The sequence below is a fragment of the Bombyx mori genome, chromosome 17, assembly GCF_030269925.1.
Source record: "Bombyx mori chromosome 17, ASM3026992v2".
In the NCBI taxonomy this organism is placed as follows: Eukaryota; Metazoa; Arthropoda; class Insecta; order Lepidoptera; family Bombycidae; genus Bombyx; species Bombyx mori.
Window position 1 is genome coordinate 4,142,130 of NC_085123.1, and position 19,047 is coordinate 4,161,176.

General features: G+C 36.7%; 1 protein-coding gene across 2 annotated transcripts in view; it reads right to left on the reverse strand.

Annotated features, from left to right (window-relative positions):
• The window catches only part of LOC101739854 (uncharacterized), a 58,493-nt gene extending 39,695 nt beyond the window's left edge, over nt 1-18,798 (reverse strand). For both annotated transcript variants that reach the window (XM_004921890.5, XM_004921891.5), the window contains exon 1: nt 18,377-18,798. In XM_004921890.5, coding sequence (XP_004921947.1) covers nt 18,377-18,502 — 126 coding nt within the window. In that variant the 5' untranslated portion in view covers nt 18,503-18,798. The remainder of the gene's footprint in view (nt 1-18,376) is intronic.
• Between the last annotated feature and the right edge of the window lie 249 nt (nt 18,799-19,047).

Here is a 19,047-nt window from a genome sequence, read left to right on the forward strand (position 1 = left end):
GTTGAACCGCTAAAAGCTGGTTTATTTTAAAATTACCGTCGGCGTATTTCTCCATCATGCCACAGAATAAAAAAACATAGCTATACCGAATAAAGAAGAGACAGATAGACCTATAAGTAAATAGAGACAAACAACAAAAGATGCAACACCAAACGTCATTAATTCGAAATAAAAGACAATCAAAAACTAATTAAAACAACATTACTTACTGGCCGGCGTTTATTATAAAGCATTCACATTATTTATTGTAAAGGTGAGTTACATGGCTTGTGAATATAGAAAAGGTGTGTATAGACAGAACCGTTCCCGCATTCCTGACGAGTTTCTCAGGGACGGAACGAATTGATCGCCGTAGGATATCAAGTCTTGAAGATCTTTTACGTGCACGTTTGAATTTGAACTGTGTTCTTAGCGAGGCAAGGTTGTGAGTAGCGTGAATAAAATAACAATTTGACCGAGTACTGAAATATTTAATGTTTCGTGAAATACATATGTAGTGTGACTATTGACCAATTGGTAATCGACCGAGAATACTCGTGAGCTCGCGTAATCACGCATGGTTTTGCAACTGGAAATATGTTATAGCAATACGGGTCCAGTTTCAAACCAACCTCCCCTTGAACCACACAATGCCTCCGAGCCACGAGTTATATGTTATTTTGCAATTCAGACTCAGTGAATACAGTACGAAAGCTTAAGCGTAGGGCTGGTGCTAACTTAATTAATTCTACACTGGATTTGATAAAGTCCAGAACGCGGTTTACTGGTGGTAGGACCTCTTGTGAGTCCGCGCGGGTAGATACCACCATCCTGCCTATAAAGGTGGGGCAGCCGTTGTAACTATAATTGAGACCTTAGAACTTATATCTCAAGGTGGGTGGCGCATTTACGTTGTAGATGTCTATGGACTCCACTAAACACTTAACACCAGGAGGGCTGTAAGCTCGTCCAACCATCTAAGCAATAAAAAAATATAAAAATGCGTCTGCTCCATCGGCCATCGGTTCTGCGACACGTATGTCCGGCCCATTGCCATTGCAGCTTGCTAATCAACCTATCAACTTGGCCTCTCAAAGTTGGCCATGCCTAGCTGAATAATTTGGCCTAGATAGGTGTATTCAGACACAACTTCGAGTACCGCGGATTCGACTATTACAGGTCCAGGAATGATATGGTCGTTGAACATGATTTGAAGTATTATTATTAACTAGCTTCTGCCCGCGACTTCGTCCGCCTGGAATAGTTAACAAATAATGCTTTATTTCAGAACAAATTTGTTTAGCATAAAAAACGTTGTAGTGAGCCAATCTTAACATACAGACATATGCTGTCGCGGACTTTTTTTTAGATCTTTTAAAGGGGAATAATTCTGCCATACATTATTTTAGCGAAACTTTAACAGTTTCTGTAACGCATGCAGCGGAAGCTCTCAAAAGGGAAAAAAAACCCTGATTTTGAAACATTATTTATTGGTGCTCCGCTTGTATTGGTCTTAGCGTGATGTTATATAGCCTATAGCCTTCCTCAATAAACGGGCTATCTAGCACTGAAAGAATTTTTCAAATCGGACCAGTAGTTTCTGAGATTAGAGTCTTCAAACAAACAAACTCTTCAGCTTTATAATATTACTATAGATAAGAGGGTGGACCCTCGGCTGGGTGGAGTGACTACCTATGCAGGGTAGTTGGCGAGAGCTGGATCAGAGAAGCTCAGTGGCGTGCAATTGGAGAAGCCTCTGTCCATCAGTGGACTGTTACAGGCTAATGATGATGATGATTATGATTATTATAACTTGCTATTCGGTTTAATTAAAACTACTTTCACGGTCAAATCTCCCGCTTTTATTATATAAGTAGTAGCGGTAGCAGTAGCAGAAAAGTAGAAAAGTAAATCTAATATATAAAATTCTCGTGTCACAATGTTCGTTCCCATACTCCTCCGAAACCGCTTGACCGATTCTCATGAAATTTTTTATGCATATTCAGTAAGCCTGAGAATCGGCTACTATCTATTTTTCATACCCCTAAGTGATTAGGGTTGTCCACCCCTAACATATTTTTTTTTATTTGGACATTTTTTTTTTGTTATAATGAGGTATTATGTGGTTGAATGAGGTTTTGTTATTTTTATTATATATTCCCTCATCGTTCACAGCACTACATACCTATTTCACTCATTTACCACATCCTTACACACTTACAATAAGTTAGTTTTTTTTTCTACACTAGATTTTCCCTAGAAATCTTATACAAAACAATGTTTGCCGGGTCAGCTAGTATTTCTATAAAATTACCGCAAACCCTAAGGCCATTTGCACGTCACTAAAGCTAATAGATTTATGAAATGTTTGAGGTTACATTATTGCACTGCAAGCTTACGTGTACAATGATTACGAAAGATGATAGATTATTCTAACACTAGCGACCCGCCCTCGCTTCGCTTCGGAAACATTAAAACACACATGAAACCAAAAAAAAAAAAATTAAAAAAAGTAGCCTATGTTCATCAGGGACAATGTCGGCTTCTAATGGAAAAAGAATTTTTCAAATCGGTCCAGTAGTTTCGGAGCCTATTCGAAACAAACAAACAAACAAATCTTTCCTCTTTATAATATTATTACTAGCGACCCGCCCTCGCTTCGCTTCGGAAACATTAAAACACACATGAAACCAAAAAAATAAAATAAAAAATAAATAAAAAAAGTAGCCTATGTTCATCAGGGACAATGTCGGCTTCTAATGGAAAAATAATTTTTCAAATCGGTCCAGTAGTTTCGGAGACTATTCGAAACAAACAAACAAACAAATCTTTCCTCTTTATAATATTAGTATAGATATAGTATAGAAGTATAGATCATACAGTTACACACAACTTTAAAAATATGTATGAGGCGTTTTATTAAGAAAGTTAAAATGTGCTCACGTTTATAAATAAGTCATTAAAGTTTTAATTTTTAGGAAACGTATGGTTTTTAATTTTTATTTTCATCTAAATTAAACTGACCTTTGTAGAAGTTAAGGGCATAATCTGGCTGGCAGTGGTTATCATCGCTAAGAACTTTTAACAATGATCATGACCACATCTAAAACGTTCACACATTTTTTCTCCTGCCTAATAATAGTTGGTAGCCTAAGGGGCTATTCAAAATTCGCGCGGACCGGTAGGGGAGCTCGCGGGCTCAACATGAGAGAATCGGTAACCCTGGCCCCAATAAGAGCAGTGCGTCGCTGAATCTACTATCGGATCAGAATCGCGACCCACTGAGAAGATCCGGCGAGAAACTCAGTGTGAAACTATGTCTGTGGACTCTGTTCACGTGTATCTCAAAATAGTATCTACTTCGATTTCCGCCTGTCGTATACATAATTAAAATTACTTTGAGGCTAAATCTCGAATTTGTTCATCTCCTTCAACGATCACACAGTCGTCCGTGCCTACGAAAACTGTTCAAGCAGGCATTGGAAACATCGAAAACCATAGAATGAAAAAAATAAACGTGAAATTAAAGCATAAAAATTGTTTTATTTACAAAAAAAATATATATATTAAATATACGATTTGTTAATCTTTAAACAAATAATAAATAAATAAATAAATAATAATAAAATAATAAATAATAAAATAAGATAGCCATCGTAAAACTCTTTTACTAATGAAACATAAAAAACATACAAAAAAAATGGGGAGAAAATAAAATGGTTTCACCGAACAGATTTTAAAGAGCAAAAAAATTTACAACAATTTTCACACACAAATTCGAACAGTAAACCTTGTACATTATTTTAAACGTCATTATTTTCTTTACCGTTCATTCTCTTAAGAGATTATTATAAATGACCGGCTTCTTATATCCTGTTATGTATGAGTATTCATCTTCATTCGGGTCCACGAGTTTTTTTTATTGTTTTTTTTTTATTACAAACATATTTCGCACTCAAACAAAATAAACACGAAATTCTGGAAAAATCTGGAAAAAACCCAGAATCCGTTATAGGTTGTAGTAGTTCGGTAAAGCATTTCTCAATTAAACAAAAATAGATACAAATTATCGACAATAGATTAATAAGTCATTTTAATGATTACTGTTTTTTTTTACAATAAAACACTGATAGCTTTTATATAACATATAATATCTTCTACATATACATACTTACACTTATATATGGTATGTATGTATTTGTAATTTAATTTATATTTCAATGCACCTACTATTCTTTACTCTGCACTACCTATGGTTGACTGGTAGAGAATTTTTATTTTTTAATTTTTTTTTTATTTACTAACAGTCACGCCACGTTAACTGGTCCCGTGATAAGTTCGTAAAGGACTTGTGTTACAGGTACCAGATAACGGAAATAAATATAGGATTTTTATTATACACATACATATATTTAATATACATCCATAACCCTGGAAAAGACATTTATATTTATCATACAAATATCTTCCCTTGGCGGTATTCGAACCCGCAACCCCCCTGTGTAGTGACCATGTCACTTACCACTACACCAGACGGCCGTTTCCTTAGACATTGAGTCCGCCAACGTAAATATTACACGAAGTGTAATAAATAAATGAAAAATAACTCAAACAATACGTCAAGATTTGTTTTTCTTGGTGTATTCGTTCTCTAAGGTCTGATCATTGAAATCCGGCTATTCAGGCGTCGTGTGATCGTGTCACACAAGGAACGGAAGTCATCGCGAGAAAACACAAGCCTCAATACGAACACGTATTTTGTACAAAACCCGAGTTGAATTTTTTGTGGTGACAATAAGCAGTGTTTAATAGTATTTTAACGTATGACGATTCGTGGGTGTTCCATTGATTCAATCTCCTTGTTCTTGTAAGCGAGAAAGCTATTGGTAAACTTAAAACAGAGATTATAATATTCTATTTTGGATGAATGAATTTTCTGAAGAAATAAAATTTGTATCTACGAAATATTCTTTTAAGCATAATCTTTGAGGTCACATAGCTATTATATATTCATTTAACGATGTACAAGAATGGGGTGGGATTTTAATTGAATTTCTTCTAGTACTTAACAAATCGATGCCTCCAATGAACACTACTCTAACTCAAAATTTTGAAATTTTCGTTTTTCACGCAAATCGCTTCACTGTGTTAAAAGTATTACAATTAATCATTATTGATGGGGTTCGAAGCAAGAGTAAATCAACTAGTTACACAACAAAACCATAAATATGTCTGCAATAATAAAGATTTTACCAATTTTTTCGTTTAAACGCTCCTCCTGTAAATCTACGAATTTGGAGTTAGCGTAGTGTTCATTGGAGGGATCGAAATATTAATTTTCATGATTATCAAAGCGATTTGTCAACAAATTAGCTTGATAGTCTATTAACAAAACTGAATTTTCGTGACACTTTAAGCGTGTTTTTCAATCGTTAAGTTCCAAAACATCTATAGTACATTTCAAAATTGTAACACTGACAAAGTAATCGGAATTGTTTCTGTAAAACAAAAAAAGAAACGTTAATAAAATCGTATCACGCAGCCAAAAAAGAGAGAGACATTGAAAATTTCAAAAACGCCTTTCTCTCTCTCTCTCTTCTATCGGTTCCTCACTGCTGAGGATCGTGACTCTGTCCGATTTCGTCAACCAACTGTCTCCATCGATCCCGCCCTGCAGCCCGGTGGAGTGCGTCGCTGATAGGTATCCCCAGTTCCTCCGTTATTTGGTCCGACCATCGTTTGGGACCTCTACCCCTAGGCCTTTTTCCCTCATTTTAAAACACCTTTAGGTCACGTCTATTATAAACAACGCAAAAAATGCAGTTAAGTAATTCGTTGAGTTTTCTAAGAAGGTAAAAACTAGATATCGGCCGATTATCGCCAATGAGGCAACGAAGCGAGACGTTCTTTCAACTCCGCGGTTCATCGGTCGTTGCTTCTATTAGATATCACATGACAATATTCCGTGAGAACTTCAATTGTTACAATCATTGATTTATTCAATTTGTATTCCAGAAATAAGAGATGTGAAAACATGAAGTCGTCGGTCGTGGCCTAAAGGATAAGATGTTCGGTGCATTCGTGTTGAGCGATGCACCGGTGTTAAAATCTCACCAATTTTTCTAATGAAATACGTACTCAACAAATGTTCACGATTGACTTCCACGGTGAAGGAATAACATCGTGTAATAAAAATCAAACCCGTAAAATTATAATTTGCGTAATTACTGGTGGTAGGACCTCTTGTGAGTCCACGCGGGTAGGTACCACCACCCTGCCTGCTTCTACCGTGAAGCAGCAATGCGTTTCGGTTTGAAGGGTGAGGCAGCCGTTGTAACTATACTGAGACCTTAGAACTCATATCTCAAGGTGGGTGGCGGCATTTACGTTGTAGATGTCTATGGGCACCGGTTACCACTTAACACCAGGTGGGCTGTGAGCTCGTCTACACATCTATGCAAATTTTGATTCTACTGCTAACATTTCTACTGCTTAAAAAAAAGACGAATATTCTGAAGCGTTTCCCAACTTAGTTTCCCGTAAACAAAATTCATAACTTTTTTGAATTTATTAATGAAAATTATCGAAATCCTTCTTAATTTGAATAGATTAAGCATTTGTTTCTTGCATTTGTCTCTGTTTTTAATTCGAAATTTATTTTGTACAATCCCGACTACCGAACGAAGTCACTGGTGATACCGTATGACTATAGGATATTGCCACTTTCTACTAGTTCCCGTTTTGGGCTATCCTAAAAATTACGTCGCGATCACGTAGGTATTCCATTTCCAAATTACATGGCACATCCTGTAATTTCGGTCACTTTCACACACTAATTATACAAGACAACCATTGTTTGCGGACTTTCGCTGAGAACAAAACGCTACCAACGCGCAGGCTGTTTTGACCACGCTTAAGTTTGTGAATTCTAATGCGGCGGTAACTATTGTACAAAACAAGATATTTAACAGATTCTTAAATCTACCTTACGGTATTTTCAAGATAAGCTTGTATAAATACAAGTTCCGAACAACAACGTTCGGACCATCGGTTTACCGAGAAATTTCACCCACCCAGTGGAAGATCTTCCCTTTGTCGTTAAGTCGCTTAAACTAAGGAATTAGGCTCAACTATTTATTTTATTGCCCTTGCAGGCAGACGAGCATACGGCCCACCTGATGATGAGAGGTTACCGTCGCCCATGGACTTCAGCAATGCCAGGGGCAGAGCCAAGCCGCAGCCAACAAAATTTATCGTACAATGAACTGAACCTTTGGTCGGTGATGCTTGGTAAGGTTGTTTGTGTAAAGAAAGTCGTTTCTCCGATCCAATGGCATGATTAAATTTAAAATGAGACGTAATAATTTATAGGCTCGGAGATAAATAGTTCAAATAGGGGTGAGTACAATGCAGTGATCTTCTTACATAAATAAGCGGACTTCGGTAGCGTAGGTTATAGAGAGTTCAAAAACAGCGTCATATATCAAGATCCTTCAGACATGAGATCGGAATTTCGATTACGAGGATATTGAATTACGATTCTCCCGTATTATTCACAAAGGACTCCTTGCGGTAGTAACATTCGGAACCAATATCCCTTACCTCCAGTAAATACAAATTAATATCGTTGTCTTAGATATCATAAAATATACTTGTTAAGTGTTAAAGATAGTAGAGTAATGGAACAATAATGCTTTCATAAATTCTTACGAATTTCAATTAAGGAAGTAACTTTAAATATTAGAAAGGAGCGCTTTTGTTAGTGATTGTACATAGTCCACACTACTGCTGCAATGCCTTGCCTATTAGTTTTTTTATATACAGACATTCTAATTCATTGTTGAACTAGTGTGGAGACGGTGATCGAAGTCCATAGACATAACACGTCGTCAGACTTTCTGAATTACCAAACCAGATTTAGGAACCGAAAAATTAGCAAATTAACTGATAATATTATTGTGAACTCAAACACTATTACGGTGCCGCGTTGATATCTTTTATATCGTACATAATGCGTGAGAAATGTGTGTTTACGAAATGTATTATTGCGAGTCTACCTACTATTCTATTATTCTAACTGAACTGATATTAATAAAATATTAATTTAACTGTTTAATCTCGCGATTTTTTATTATCATTATAATACGTCTGACCGTCCGTTTCAGAGATTTCCGTGTTAACAAAAAGGTCTAAAGTATTTGAAACCTTGGAACTATTATGTCTACGATTCACAAGAACTAAAAAACATATATTGTTGAAACTCAACTTTTTATTAGCTAACATTCGAGATCGCAGAATAAGCAATATTCGTTTAAACACAACACATCAATAGACAGATTGCTTAGCGCTAGACGTAGATATTGCATGCTAATACTTTTCCTATGAGTCCGAAAAGTACCATACGACTAATACTTAAGTCGTGAGGTAGCAGGGAAATGAGGATATTGCTACAATGTACGGATGACGTCAGAACGACAACAGTGGATCGAGGTGATCACAGATAATCATATTCCTGCCACGTAGCACTCCTGCATTTCAATGCCGTTTGACAAACAATTGAGACATTCACGTCGTAATGTCTGCGAGTTCAAATAACCGCTTAACAGAAGATAGGCCGTGAACGCATCCACATATTTTTTCATCATCATCAGCCACCGCTTTTATTTATTTATTTTTATTGCTTAGATGGGTGGACGAGCTCTCAGCCCAAGTGTTAAGTGTTGTGTACAACGTAAATGCTGCCACCCACCTTGAGATATAAGTTCTAAGGTCTCAGTATAGTTACAACGGCTACCCCACGCTTCAAACCGAAACACATTACTGCTTCACGGCAGAAATAGGCGGGGTGGTAATATCTACCCCTGCGAACTCACAAGAGGTCCTACCACCAGTAAAGTGCTGCATGTAAGCCTCTCTCATAGTCCGCCTTTCGCATCCAATCTCTTCCCGCATATCGCCGCATACCATTGGTTCACCATCCATCGCTCCCACATACCTACAATGCGACAACAAAAAGTGAGGTTATCACGAATTCGTGATTTACATTAGAACTACCATCTTTAACGTCGTCAGACCCTAAAAAAACCATTTGATTGCGTTGTTTCATTTAAGTTCTTAGTTTATAGAAATAATTGTCGAAATATAATTATATCTGCTCAATTTGAATAACGAATGATAGACAATTGAAGTTGTCGATCAGGACAATGTAGCGCTTTCCTGGAACCAGTTCTCGCCGCACCAGCTGTGACGGGACGGAGTCAATGTTTTTATAATGGGTCGTCGGTCGAGGCGCATACGTGCTCGAACCCGTTTGCCTTGCAATGCCGAGTCGTCAACACCCATCTTGCGAGACTGAATATTATCAAAAGATCTTTCATTTTAAATCGAGATTTTTTCTTTCCTACCTATGTTGGCCTTGAGAGGCTATTTCAACGAAACCTTAACTAGTAGGTGAGCTCACGGGGCTCAAGCTGGAGTGGTGCTAACACTGGCCCTAGCAAGAGTAGAGCTTCGCAGAATCTACCGCCGGATCGGAAACGCGACCCACTGAGAAGATCCGGCGAGAAACTCAATGGGCTGTATCTGTGGACGGAGGACGGTGACCGGTGCTTGTGGTTCGAGAGTCGATGTGCTCAAGCGTTTTATAAGCTTGTGTAAGCTTCTTGGTAATCTGCTTACAGCTTTATTGACCTCATAAAAGCGATTAATTTGGGTGCGTCTTTGTTTCAGAGGCGTCTATTACGGCCAAGGAAACTGTTGGATATGTCAACGTGAGATGTTAACTCAATTTCTTGCCAGCGAACATGGCTGCGATCCGCCATAACTTGTCACACGTGTAAAGTGCACGTCAGAAATGTATCAAGCATTTGTTGAACGTAATCGCGATCCACCGATGCGCTAATGGTACTATGAAAATAATCTTATGTGAAAATATTTACCGGTGGTAGGACCTCTTGGGAGTCCGCACGGGTAGATACCACCACCACCCCGCCTATTTCTGCCGTGAATCAGTAATGCGTTTCGGTTTGAAGGGTAGGGCAGCCGTTGTAACTATACTTACCTTAGAACTTATATCTGAAGGTGGGTGGCGCATTTACGTCTATGGGCTCCAGTAACCACTTAACACCAGGTGGGCTGTGAGCTCGTCCACCCGTTTAAGCAATAAATAAAAAATCCCAATAACATTACACTAAATTTCAAGTTGATCGTCTAAGCGGCTTGAAAGCACACACGATCACAAACAAACAAATAGAAATACAGTCAAAATCTGTTATAACGACATCGAAGGGACTGCTCATATTCAGTCGTACAAACCGATAGTCGTAACAACCGGTGATGTTTAATGTGTATCGTGCAAGTACAAACAAATCGATAGGGAATTATTGGAAAAATATATTTACATAATACGCGGTTTTTCTTCAATATTAATTTGTTTTCTTTTTCTTAGAGACATTTTGATAGTTTCACGAATAACTCCACAAAGTTTTGGTGTGTCTTGTGTATAGATAAGTAACAAACTAACTGAAAAGATATGAAGAAGCGGGCTTTGATACCGCATGCACGTGTTTTGTTTCTAAGAATTAGAAAAGACCCTACACTAAACTAAATCCTATTGTTTTCTTTCCTAATTTTAAAAGCCATTGAAGACAAATGTGGATACTTATTCAAATTGTTTACAATACAGCTTAGCCGGTCGTTCTAACAGATCTAATTCTCCGAAATATTAGTTAAATGTGGTCGTTTTATGAGGTATGTCGTTATTACCAATGTCGTTGAAAGCAATATTTTTAATAAGGCGGTCATATGGCATTCAGCCGGGACCTTTGTTCTTGGTTATTATAACCGGTATGTTGTATTAAACGATGTCGCAGTAAACGGTTTTGACTGTATACACATAACATTTATATTAAACATATTCTTATTACGATTTTCACTTGTAATGATTTCCGGATATTTTGACACCGTTGCAGGCGTCATTATCGCGGATAGACTCTAGTAGTGGGATCAGTCAATCTGTTATCATGACACTTCCGTTATATAATTGTATGTGTACCGTAGAAAGCTGTGAAAGCTTAAAACAAATATTTAATTAGAGTATGACAAGTTTAGAAATTTAGAATTCGCTGGTTTTCTCCATATTTAGTTACGGAGCGGAGACTTGGACACTGAAAAAGGCCGACAGACTTCATAGATGCCTTCGAAATTCCAAGGACTGCCTGTCGCATCAATGTGTCAATACTAAAGGAGCTTAATGTTAAAACTAGACTCGCCAAAATATGCATTCGTAGAGTATTGGAGTTCTTTGGACACATTTCTCGAAAGGAGGGTCACAATCTTAAGCAGCTGATGGTGACGGGCAAGATAGATGGCAAACATCCCAGAGAACGCAGACCCACTAATAATTGAAGTCGTCGTGGTCTAACGGATAAGACGTCCGGTGCATTCGCGTTCAGCGCGATGCACCAGTGTTCGAATCCCGCAGGCGGGTACCAATTTTTCTAATGAAATACGTACTCAACAAATGTTCACGATTGACTTCCACGGTGAAGGAATAACATCGTGTAATAAAAGTGAAACCCGCAAAATTATAATTTGCGTAATTACTGGTGGTAGGACCTGTTGTGAGTCCGCGCGGGTAGGTACCACCGCCCTGTCTATTTCTGCCGTGAAGCAGTAATGCGTTTCGGTTTGAAGGGTGGGGCAGCCGTTGTAACTATACTGAGACCTTACAACTTATATCTCAAGGTGGGTGGCGCATTTACGTTGTAGATGTCTATGGGCTCCAGTAACCACTTAACACCAGGTGGGCTGTGAGCTCGTCCACATATCTAAGCAATAAAAAAAATAAAAAAAAATATTAAAAAAAAAGACATGCCCGCTGAGTTTCTTGCCAGTTCTTCTCAGGACGGAGGCTAGTTTTTGTGAATTGGCGGTAGTTATTTTTGACGTTCAACAAGTATGTACTTTCATTTATGTTGAATAATTTTTTTTTGATTTGATTTGATTTGATTTGATGATCAGACCAAATTTGGTCTGGTCTGGCTATCAAGCTCCAGCATGACAAGTTAAAACGTGTTCGTGAAAGTGATAACTAAATATGTTGAATTAACTCAAAAAGGTTGTCAAATGACGTGTGATGATGCTCGAACAAAAATTTATTTTTAATCCCAGACGATGATTGATTAAAAAGTTTATGTGTGATGTTGATTCGTCCGTTCCCCGCGCTTTTACCTGCATCAACTACTTTAATGGACCTCGCGTCACACCACAGACAGTTACATATAGGTAATATTTTTGTCAAAATTAAAATTAATCTCTGCGTCAAATGAAACATGTAGAAACTTGTAAGTCTTGGAGCAAAATTCGAGTATCGACAACTAAATAATACGTACAGTTTCATAGAAACTAATTGTGAGATAAAATGATAAAATCGTAATTTTAGAATAGGTCGCTATGAATATCTGACAACTAGTGAAAACTTTCTGAAACACGTATTGGGCTTAACGTAATCTATTTCAGTTAAGTTGGCAAAAGAGACGTCTTAATATATTATCAAAAACCACTCGTACATTACCTACAACTGATCTGCTAGTATTTGTAACTTCCTTTTTCAGAATTTTACTGTTAAAATAAATAAAAAATATTGTTTGGGATAGTGTCAGTTCAAATACAACATTCCTAAACAAAATAGTTTATTGATAACAAAATATTGATATCACTTTTGTTACCGGTATAAAAAAAAAAAAACAATTATTGTTATTCATAAAAATCAGCATTTTCTTACAATGTTTTAAGTACCTACGTGTTTCTGTTAATAATAAAAAACGGATTTCAAATCCGCCGCAGTAGGCCTTGTTCGATACACCACATCTCCCGGCCACCGTCCTCGTCGAACCCGTCGCTTGCGACGAAGGGCTCGGCGAGTGAATTAACCCATAGACACAGCCCACTGAGTTTCTCGCGGGATCTTCTCAGTGGGTTGCCTTTTGCGACCTGCGATTCTGCGAAGCACTGCTCTTGCTAGGGCTAGTGCTAGCACCATTTCGGTTTGAGCCTCATGAGCTCACCTACACGTCAAGGAGAAGCTGATATAGCCTCAAGGCTATCAGCGTAGGTAGGAAGAGAAAAAAAAACACATCTCATTCTTTTAGTTCATGAGTAACACAAAACAAAACATTGCGAAACCGAACGCTTAATAAAAATCAAACTAACAATTTAATATTATTTGCATAAACATTAACAATGTCGTTGTACAACATTCGCAATAAGTTACCTTCAGATAAAATTTTAACCTCAAAAGATAACGAAACTGTAGCAATAACCTCAAAACTGTGTGCGTTGTGCTCACTAAAGTGGAATATCAGGGGATCTTAATCATAAAAGTGTGTCCGGCCATTATTCAGAAGAACTGGTATGCGACCTCAACGTTATTCAAATATTGCGATCGAACACAACATATTTTTCTACCTAAGTCCCTAAACCCTAACTTCCCATCTAAGTCGTTATTAATTGGAAGACATGTTGCAAACCAACTATACCTTATCTTCCTTACGCTGGAGAAATCAGTTTACGGATATCCACATGGTAGAGGGTGGTAACAGACCTACCCTTATGTCGGAGGAAGAAGAGGAAGAGTGATGACCTCCTCCAATATGCCTTAGCTTCCTAACTACACCCTCATCATACTTCCTAGCTCATTCGAATGGAGGAATGCCATTGAGAGTCGCAGAACTTTTGACAATGCTATCTTATATTTCAAAGTGAGCAGTCACATTCATGTTTTGAGATGTTCTTATCCCGATAACTGATCTCACGTTATTCTCGATTCATTATTCAATCGCTATTCCATAAACTAAATAGTAAACATATGGTAACGAAGAAACGAAGGATACTCAATATCCCCAGGCGCGGGGACCTCGTATGAGATTCGGTTCTCGACCCAAAAAAAGAGTACACAACATATGGTAGTAGTACCGGTAAAAGTGTAATTTATCAAGACAATTCCTTGAAACTTTAATCGAATTTTATAATAATAATTACAGTTTATTACCACATACAATAATAGTGATACTAGCTAGATACGTGTGCGTTAGCATAATTGTTTATTACGTTTCCTAATATACTTTACTAATAATTATATGAACAATTTACATTGAAATGTATCGCTTTATGAGATTCCAGTGAAAGTCAAGAAGACTGCACAAAGTTTATAATTGTGAAAGGCAATGTTAACAACGATCAAAGCAAGATGATGGATTATCCACACTTTCAAACTATGATGTTTGTTTTGCGAAATTCGTTACAATTGTTTGATATTTTTTTTTTAATTACCTAACAAGGCTAAATTTAACTTAAAGTTTACGTAATTTTTATTTGGTTCATAAAATCTATATATATAAAAATGAATTGCTGTTCGTTAGTCTCGCTAAAAGTCGAGAACGGCTGGATCGATTTGGCTAATTTTGGTCTTGAATTATGTATTTGTGAAAGTCCAGAGAAGGCTAAAAGGTAGATAAATATGAAAATGCTCGGAATTAAATAAAAATAATAATTTTGTTTTTCCTTTGATGTGTCTCCCGTCGGACGCATTCCTTTTGTTTGTTTTAAGTTTATTATATACAAAAGTTTAGGTCTTTTATTTATCGATTGAGACACTACGAAGTCTGCCGGGTCAGCTAGTACTCAATAAATTTAATATTATAAACACTTTTTTTTCAATTAATTTACAACAGACGCATTATTCGTTTTAATCTTCCATACATATAATTTACAATTAGTTTCATGAAAGGACGCCTCTTTTAAGAATTCATTATTTTTCAGACGCTATTTACCTTCACATAGTTAGACTGTTTATTTAAAGCTTATCTATTGTACTAGTTCTAATTACATTAAAAATTTAATTGCAGCTAGAATTTTATTACTTGTCTAGTGGTTTATGTTATTTTTATGTACTATTTGAGATTGTCACTCATTGGATTTGGAACAGTTAGAATTTCCTTCGAAATCTTATCAATCAATTTGTTACATTCCACACTTAAATCACCAAGTTACGGAATTGCGAAAGCGGAATCGTAAAACATTTGTCGGAAGTCGTGAGAAGTTGGTGTTGTCATGCCAAGAAAGCAGGCTGTTAGTGTGTAATCACCTATTGTTGATGGAGTTCCGATATATGCAATGGTACTTTAGATTGTTCACGATTACGTAAAGGATGTTTCGACCAAATATCTTCCAACGCATTCAATCTTATGCGCAAATGAGTTTAGTATCGAAAAATATATTTTAATGGCCTTTAAATAAAGACGTGTCAGAGATACAGCTAAACCGCTGCCTACCGCTGGAGACTCTTCTCTCGTATGTAAGCTTCCATTCTCCTTGAGGACATGGCATTGCCTTTTAATTTGAAAGGACAGAGTGCAATAAACCAACCAAACCTAAATCCGTGCATATAGTAATAGTTAAAACTATCACGTCTTGCCATAAATACTATTATGGAAACCATGGTATTTTTTTCTCTCTTTTTTTTGTGACATAATAGCAGTTTTAAAAATATGTAGCTCATACAAAATTGGTCCATTGGCTTTAATGTAATTCTCTAAAGCTATTATTATGACCAGTTATTAATTAAAATACGATCTTTCTCGACGGAAAATTGCCAGTCAAGTTCCTAATTATTATGGCGTTTAGAGCATACCATACTGTTTAGCAGAAGCCATGAAGAACAGTCAAGTTGATTAAGATCGAGACTACACGAAGGCCTATGTTCAGCTCTGTGTGCTTATTCCGAGTTTTTTAACTTCTCCTAAAGATAACTCAAATTTGTATGGAGTTGGAACAGCTTCCCTTCGTTAGTCGCTAGGGGCGCTGTTCCAACTCCATACAAATTTGAGATAACTTTAACGCGATCGAGAAGTTAAAAAACTCGCACTCAGCACAGTGATGAAGTTGAGCCCTAATGAATAATGTTTATTTCCAACCACGCTTGCTTGAATCCAACTTAATGATTCAGTGCCGAATCTTGTTTAAAGAATCATTCTTGTTTATGGAATATGCTGTTAAATGATTTGAACATCAAGAATTGTATCTTGTTGCATCTGGGCCAACATTTTGATACTTTTTTCATATAAAAATCGCTCTGTCGCTCCATAGTGCAATAGCTAGCACCCCACCAAAAGATTACTGAAGCCATTTGATGACAACTGTGCACCTGTTAATGTATGCTGACGAAGTGAAAAGCTCTGTGAAACTTGCAGCATAAGCACGGTTATTTTGTTTTTTAAAATGTTGCTCGATTTGAGTAAAGTTATTTTCGTCAGTATTTAAATACGAGTATATTGTACAACCGTCAGCTTTACAGAAAAATACCTATTTACATTGACGTTTCTTCGCACAGAGTAATTAGCCAACTGAGTTTCTCGCTGGATCTTCTAAGTGGGTCGCGATTCCGATTCGGTAGTAGATTCAGCGAAGCACTGCTCTTGCCAGGGCTTGTGTTAGCAATTCTCTCAGGTTGAGCCCGTGAGCTCACCTAACAGTCCGCGCGAAGTTGGAATACCAACGATCAGGTAGGGATAAAACAGTGTAAGAACTTAATACTCGTAGCATTGGATGGATCTGACAGTTATTTTGCCGTGTACTTTCGTACAAATTGTTTTATATGAAGTTTTATTACTTTTTTTATGTTTCAAAGTACTTTTTACGACTTACTGTTTTGAATTTTATATTATCAATGGCAAAAAGGCAATTATATTTTATATAGCTATATTATATTATAGAGACTAGCAATCTTATCAAAATGTCTTGCCAGCATACGTACCGAAAATGGCAGAATTTAAGCATATAAATAAAACATTGATTTGTAATGTTTTACATATTATTCAAATCATCAAAATTTTAATTCAATACGATTAATAACAATTAAACGTCTTCTAAAATATTTCGACACTTTCACAGCGGATTTCTCTCAAGCTTTCCAATGTTTAACAGATCTAATAGAATATTACGTGTGTGAAACACGTAATAAATATTCCATTCACAGCCATCCGGTTTCTTGGTACCAACACCAGGTAGGCACTGCATATGACATTCATTAAATATTAATTTTTAATCAATTTATTACAAAACTACTTTGTGTGATTGGCCAATTCTGAAAACCAGGGATATATTTAATCGAATTTATATTAAATACAACTGTACCTAGTCATATCGCTACCATTTTAACAAGAGATTGTTTTAAGACTGGCCCATTGTACTTATTAGTACTTCAGCAGAGCAAGATTGTTGAGTAGTGTCATTTAAAAGAGACAGAGGGAGTTTTCGATTAAAAATGTAAAAGATTGTGGATACAAAATAAAAAACCTCACAACACAGAGCAGGTAGCTTGCTCGTCCCAACAGTTTACTGCGTCGCAAAAAAAATCGTGACCCCGAGTTGAAAGAAACCAGATTCCGTCAGACAAAAAAACACTGTGCTCAGTTTATCGATGGAGAAACACAACAAGTGGTCATTATTTACAGAAAATAAAGTAATCCGCATCGTTTACTTGGTTAACTTCTTTCATAAGCATTCCTCGTAGGATTCTCATAATTTTAGGAAAGCCTATGAACATAGCACCTTTACAAATCTTATTCGGCAAATTGAACTGTAATCTAAACCTTAATGAATTTCATTAATAAAGGTATTTAATGAAACCGGATCGTAGGGTACCATTGATTTTACGGACAGTAAAAATGTGTGATTTAATAATTATTGTTATCGGTCGAGTTGTTTTAATCTCCACGTTCGCTCGAGCAGGGTTCGCTCACGGCATAGTACAGTTACCCACACATTCGTGCCATTAAATACGTGCATATTTATGCGTAACGTGTCTACTATAACGGTGCGCCCGGTAAGGATCCGAAAGAGTATGTGTTACAGCGTGTGTTTTTTTATCACCTAGATTTATAGTCTGTTTATTCTTGTGGCATGAATCGAAGGAAATGTTGCAAGACGATGCCAAACATGTTGATGGTCAAGATACATTGCGCGCTTGCCGTTCTATCAATTTAACAACGAATAATGAAATACATACTTTCAAAAACAGTTTATTTTTATGCCATAAAATTTTAACGAGCGTGATACAAAGTAACTATATATTATTATAAATATTTAATCCGACGTGTTCAAGGAAGAGTCTGTATGACCTTGTATCTATGACGTAAAATAATAAGATTCCATCGCAATCGACGGATTTAAATACCGTATTAATCTAACATAAAAACTTTTAATTGTCATCTAAAACTTTTTCCAAACTTTTCTACGCCCGCATGCTTCTGTAGATGTTCCTGATTTGTGCTAATCTAAAAGGATAAAATATTAGTATTAGAGAAAAAAGTTAGTAATACAAGGAAAATCTCCTTACCTGAATGTTAGATCGCTTTACTTCTATATAGAGCCAATTGTCTGTTGAGAAGGCTATGGCCATTAAAGCAGCAGCCACGATTGCTGTAATAGTCGCTATAGACAAAGTTACTGCTGAGCAAGGCATTTTTTTAAACCTTTAATAGACAATAAAGGATAGAACAGATAGATTACAATCACAATCACAACACTTATTAAGATGGTTCACCTATACAGCATTTTCGTAAACACAGCGGAACGGAGAACACGACAGCACACTCACTATTTAATAAAAACTCATGAATGCGGTCATCGCCTGCAGCGTACCGAGTTCGCGCGCGAGACTTCTTTGCCTACTTAGCACTACTTCGCCTTGCCGCTCTCTTACGGATGTGAAACTTTCCAAAGCGAAACCACCGCTCCAAGCGGCAAAAATTTAAATGAAAAAACCAGTATTGTGTTGCCAGAGCATTCCACAATAAAATCATCGACGTTCAGGTTAAATGATTGAGATGATGATGATATTCTTTTATATCACGTCTACTAATCATACTAAGTAGACTGATTGAATCGATATGTTAATACGTGAAGCAAAAACTTTGTACGTCTTTTTACGAAAATTGCGCAGACGGAGGAGTATGAAATTTTTACACTGATAAAGATATAGAGAAGGAGTGCAGAATGCTAATATTT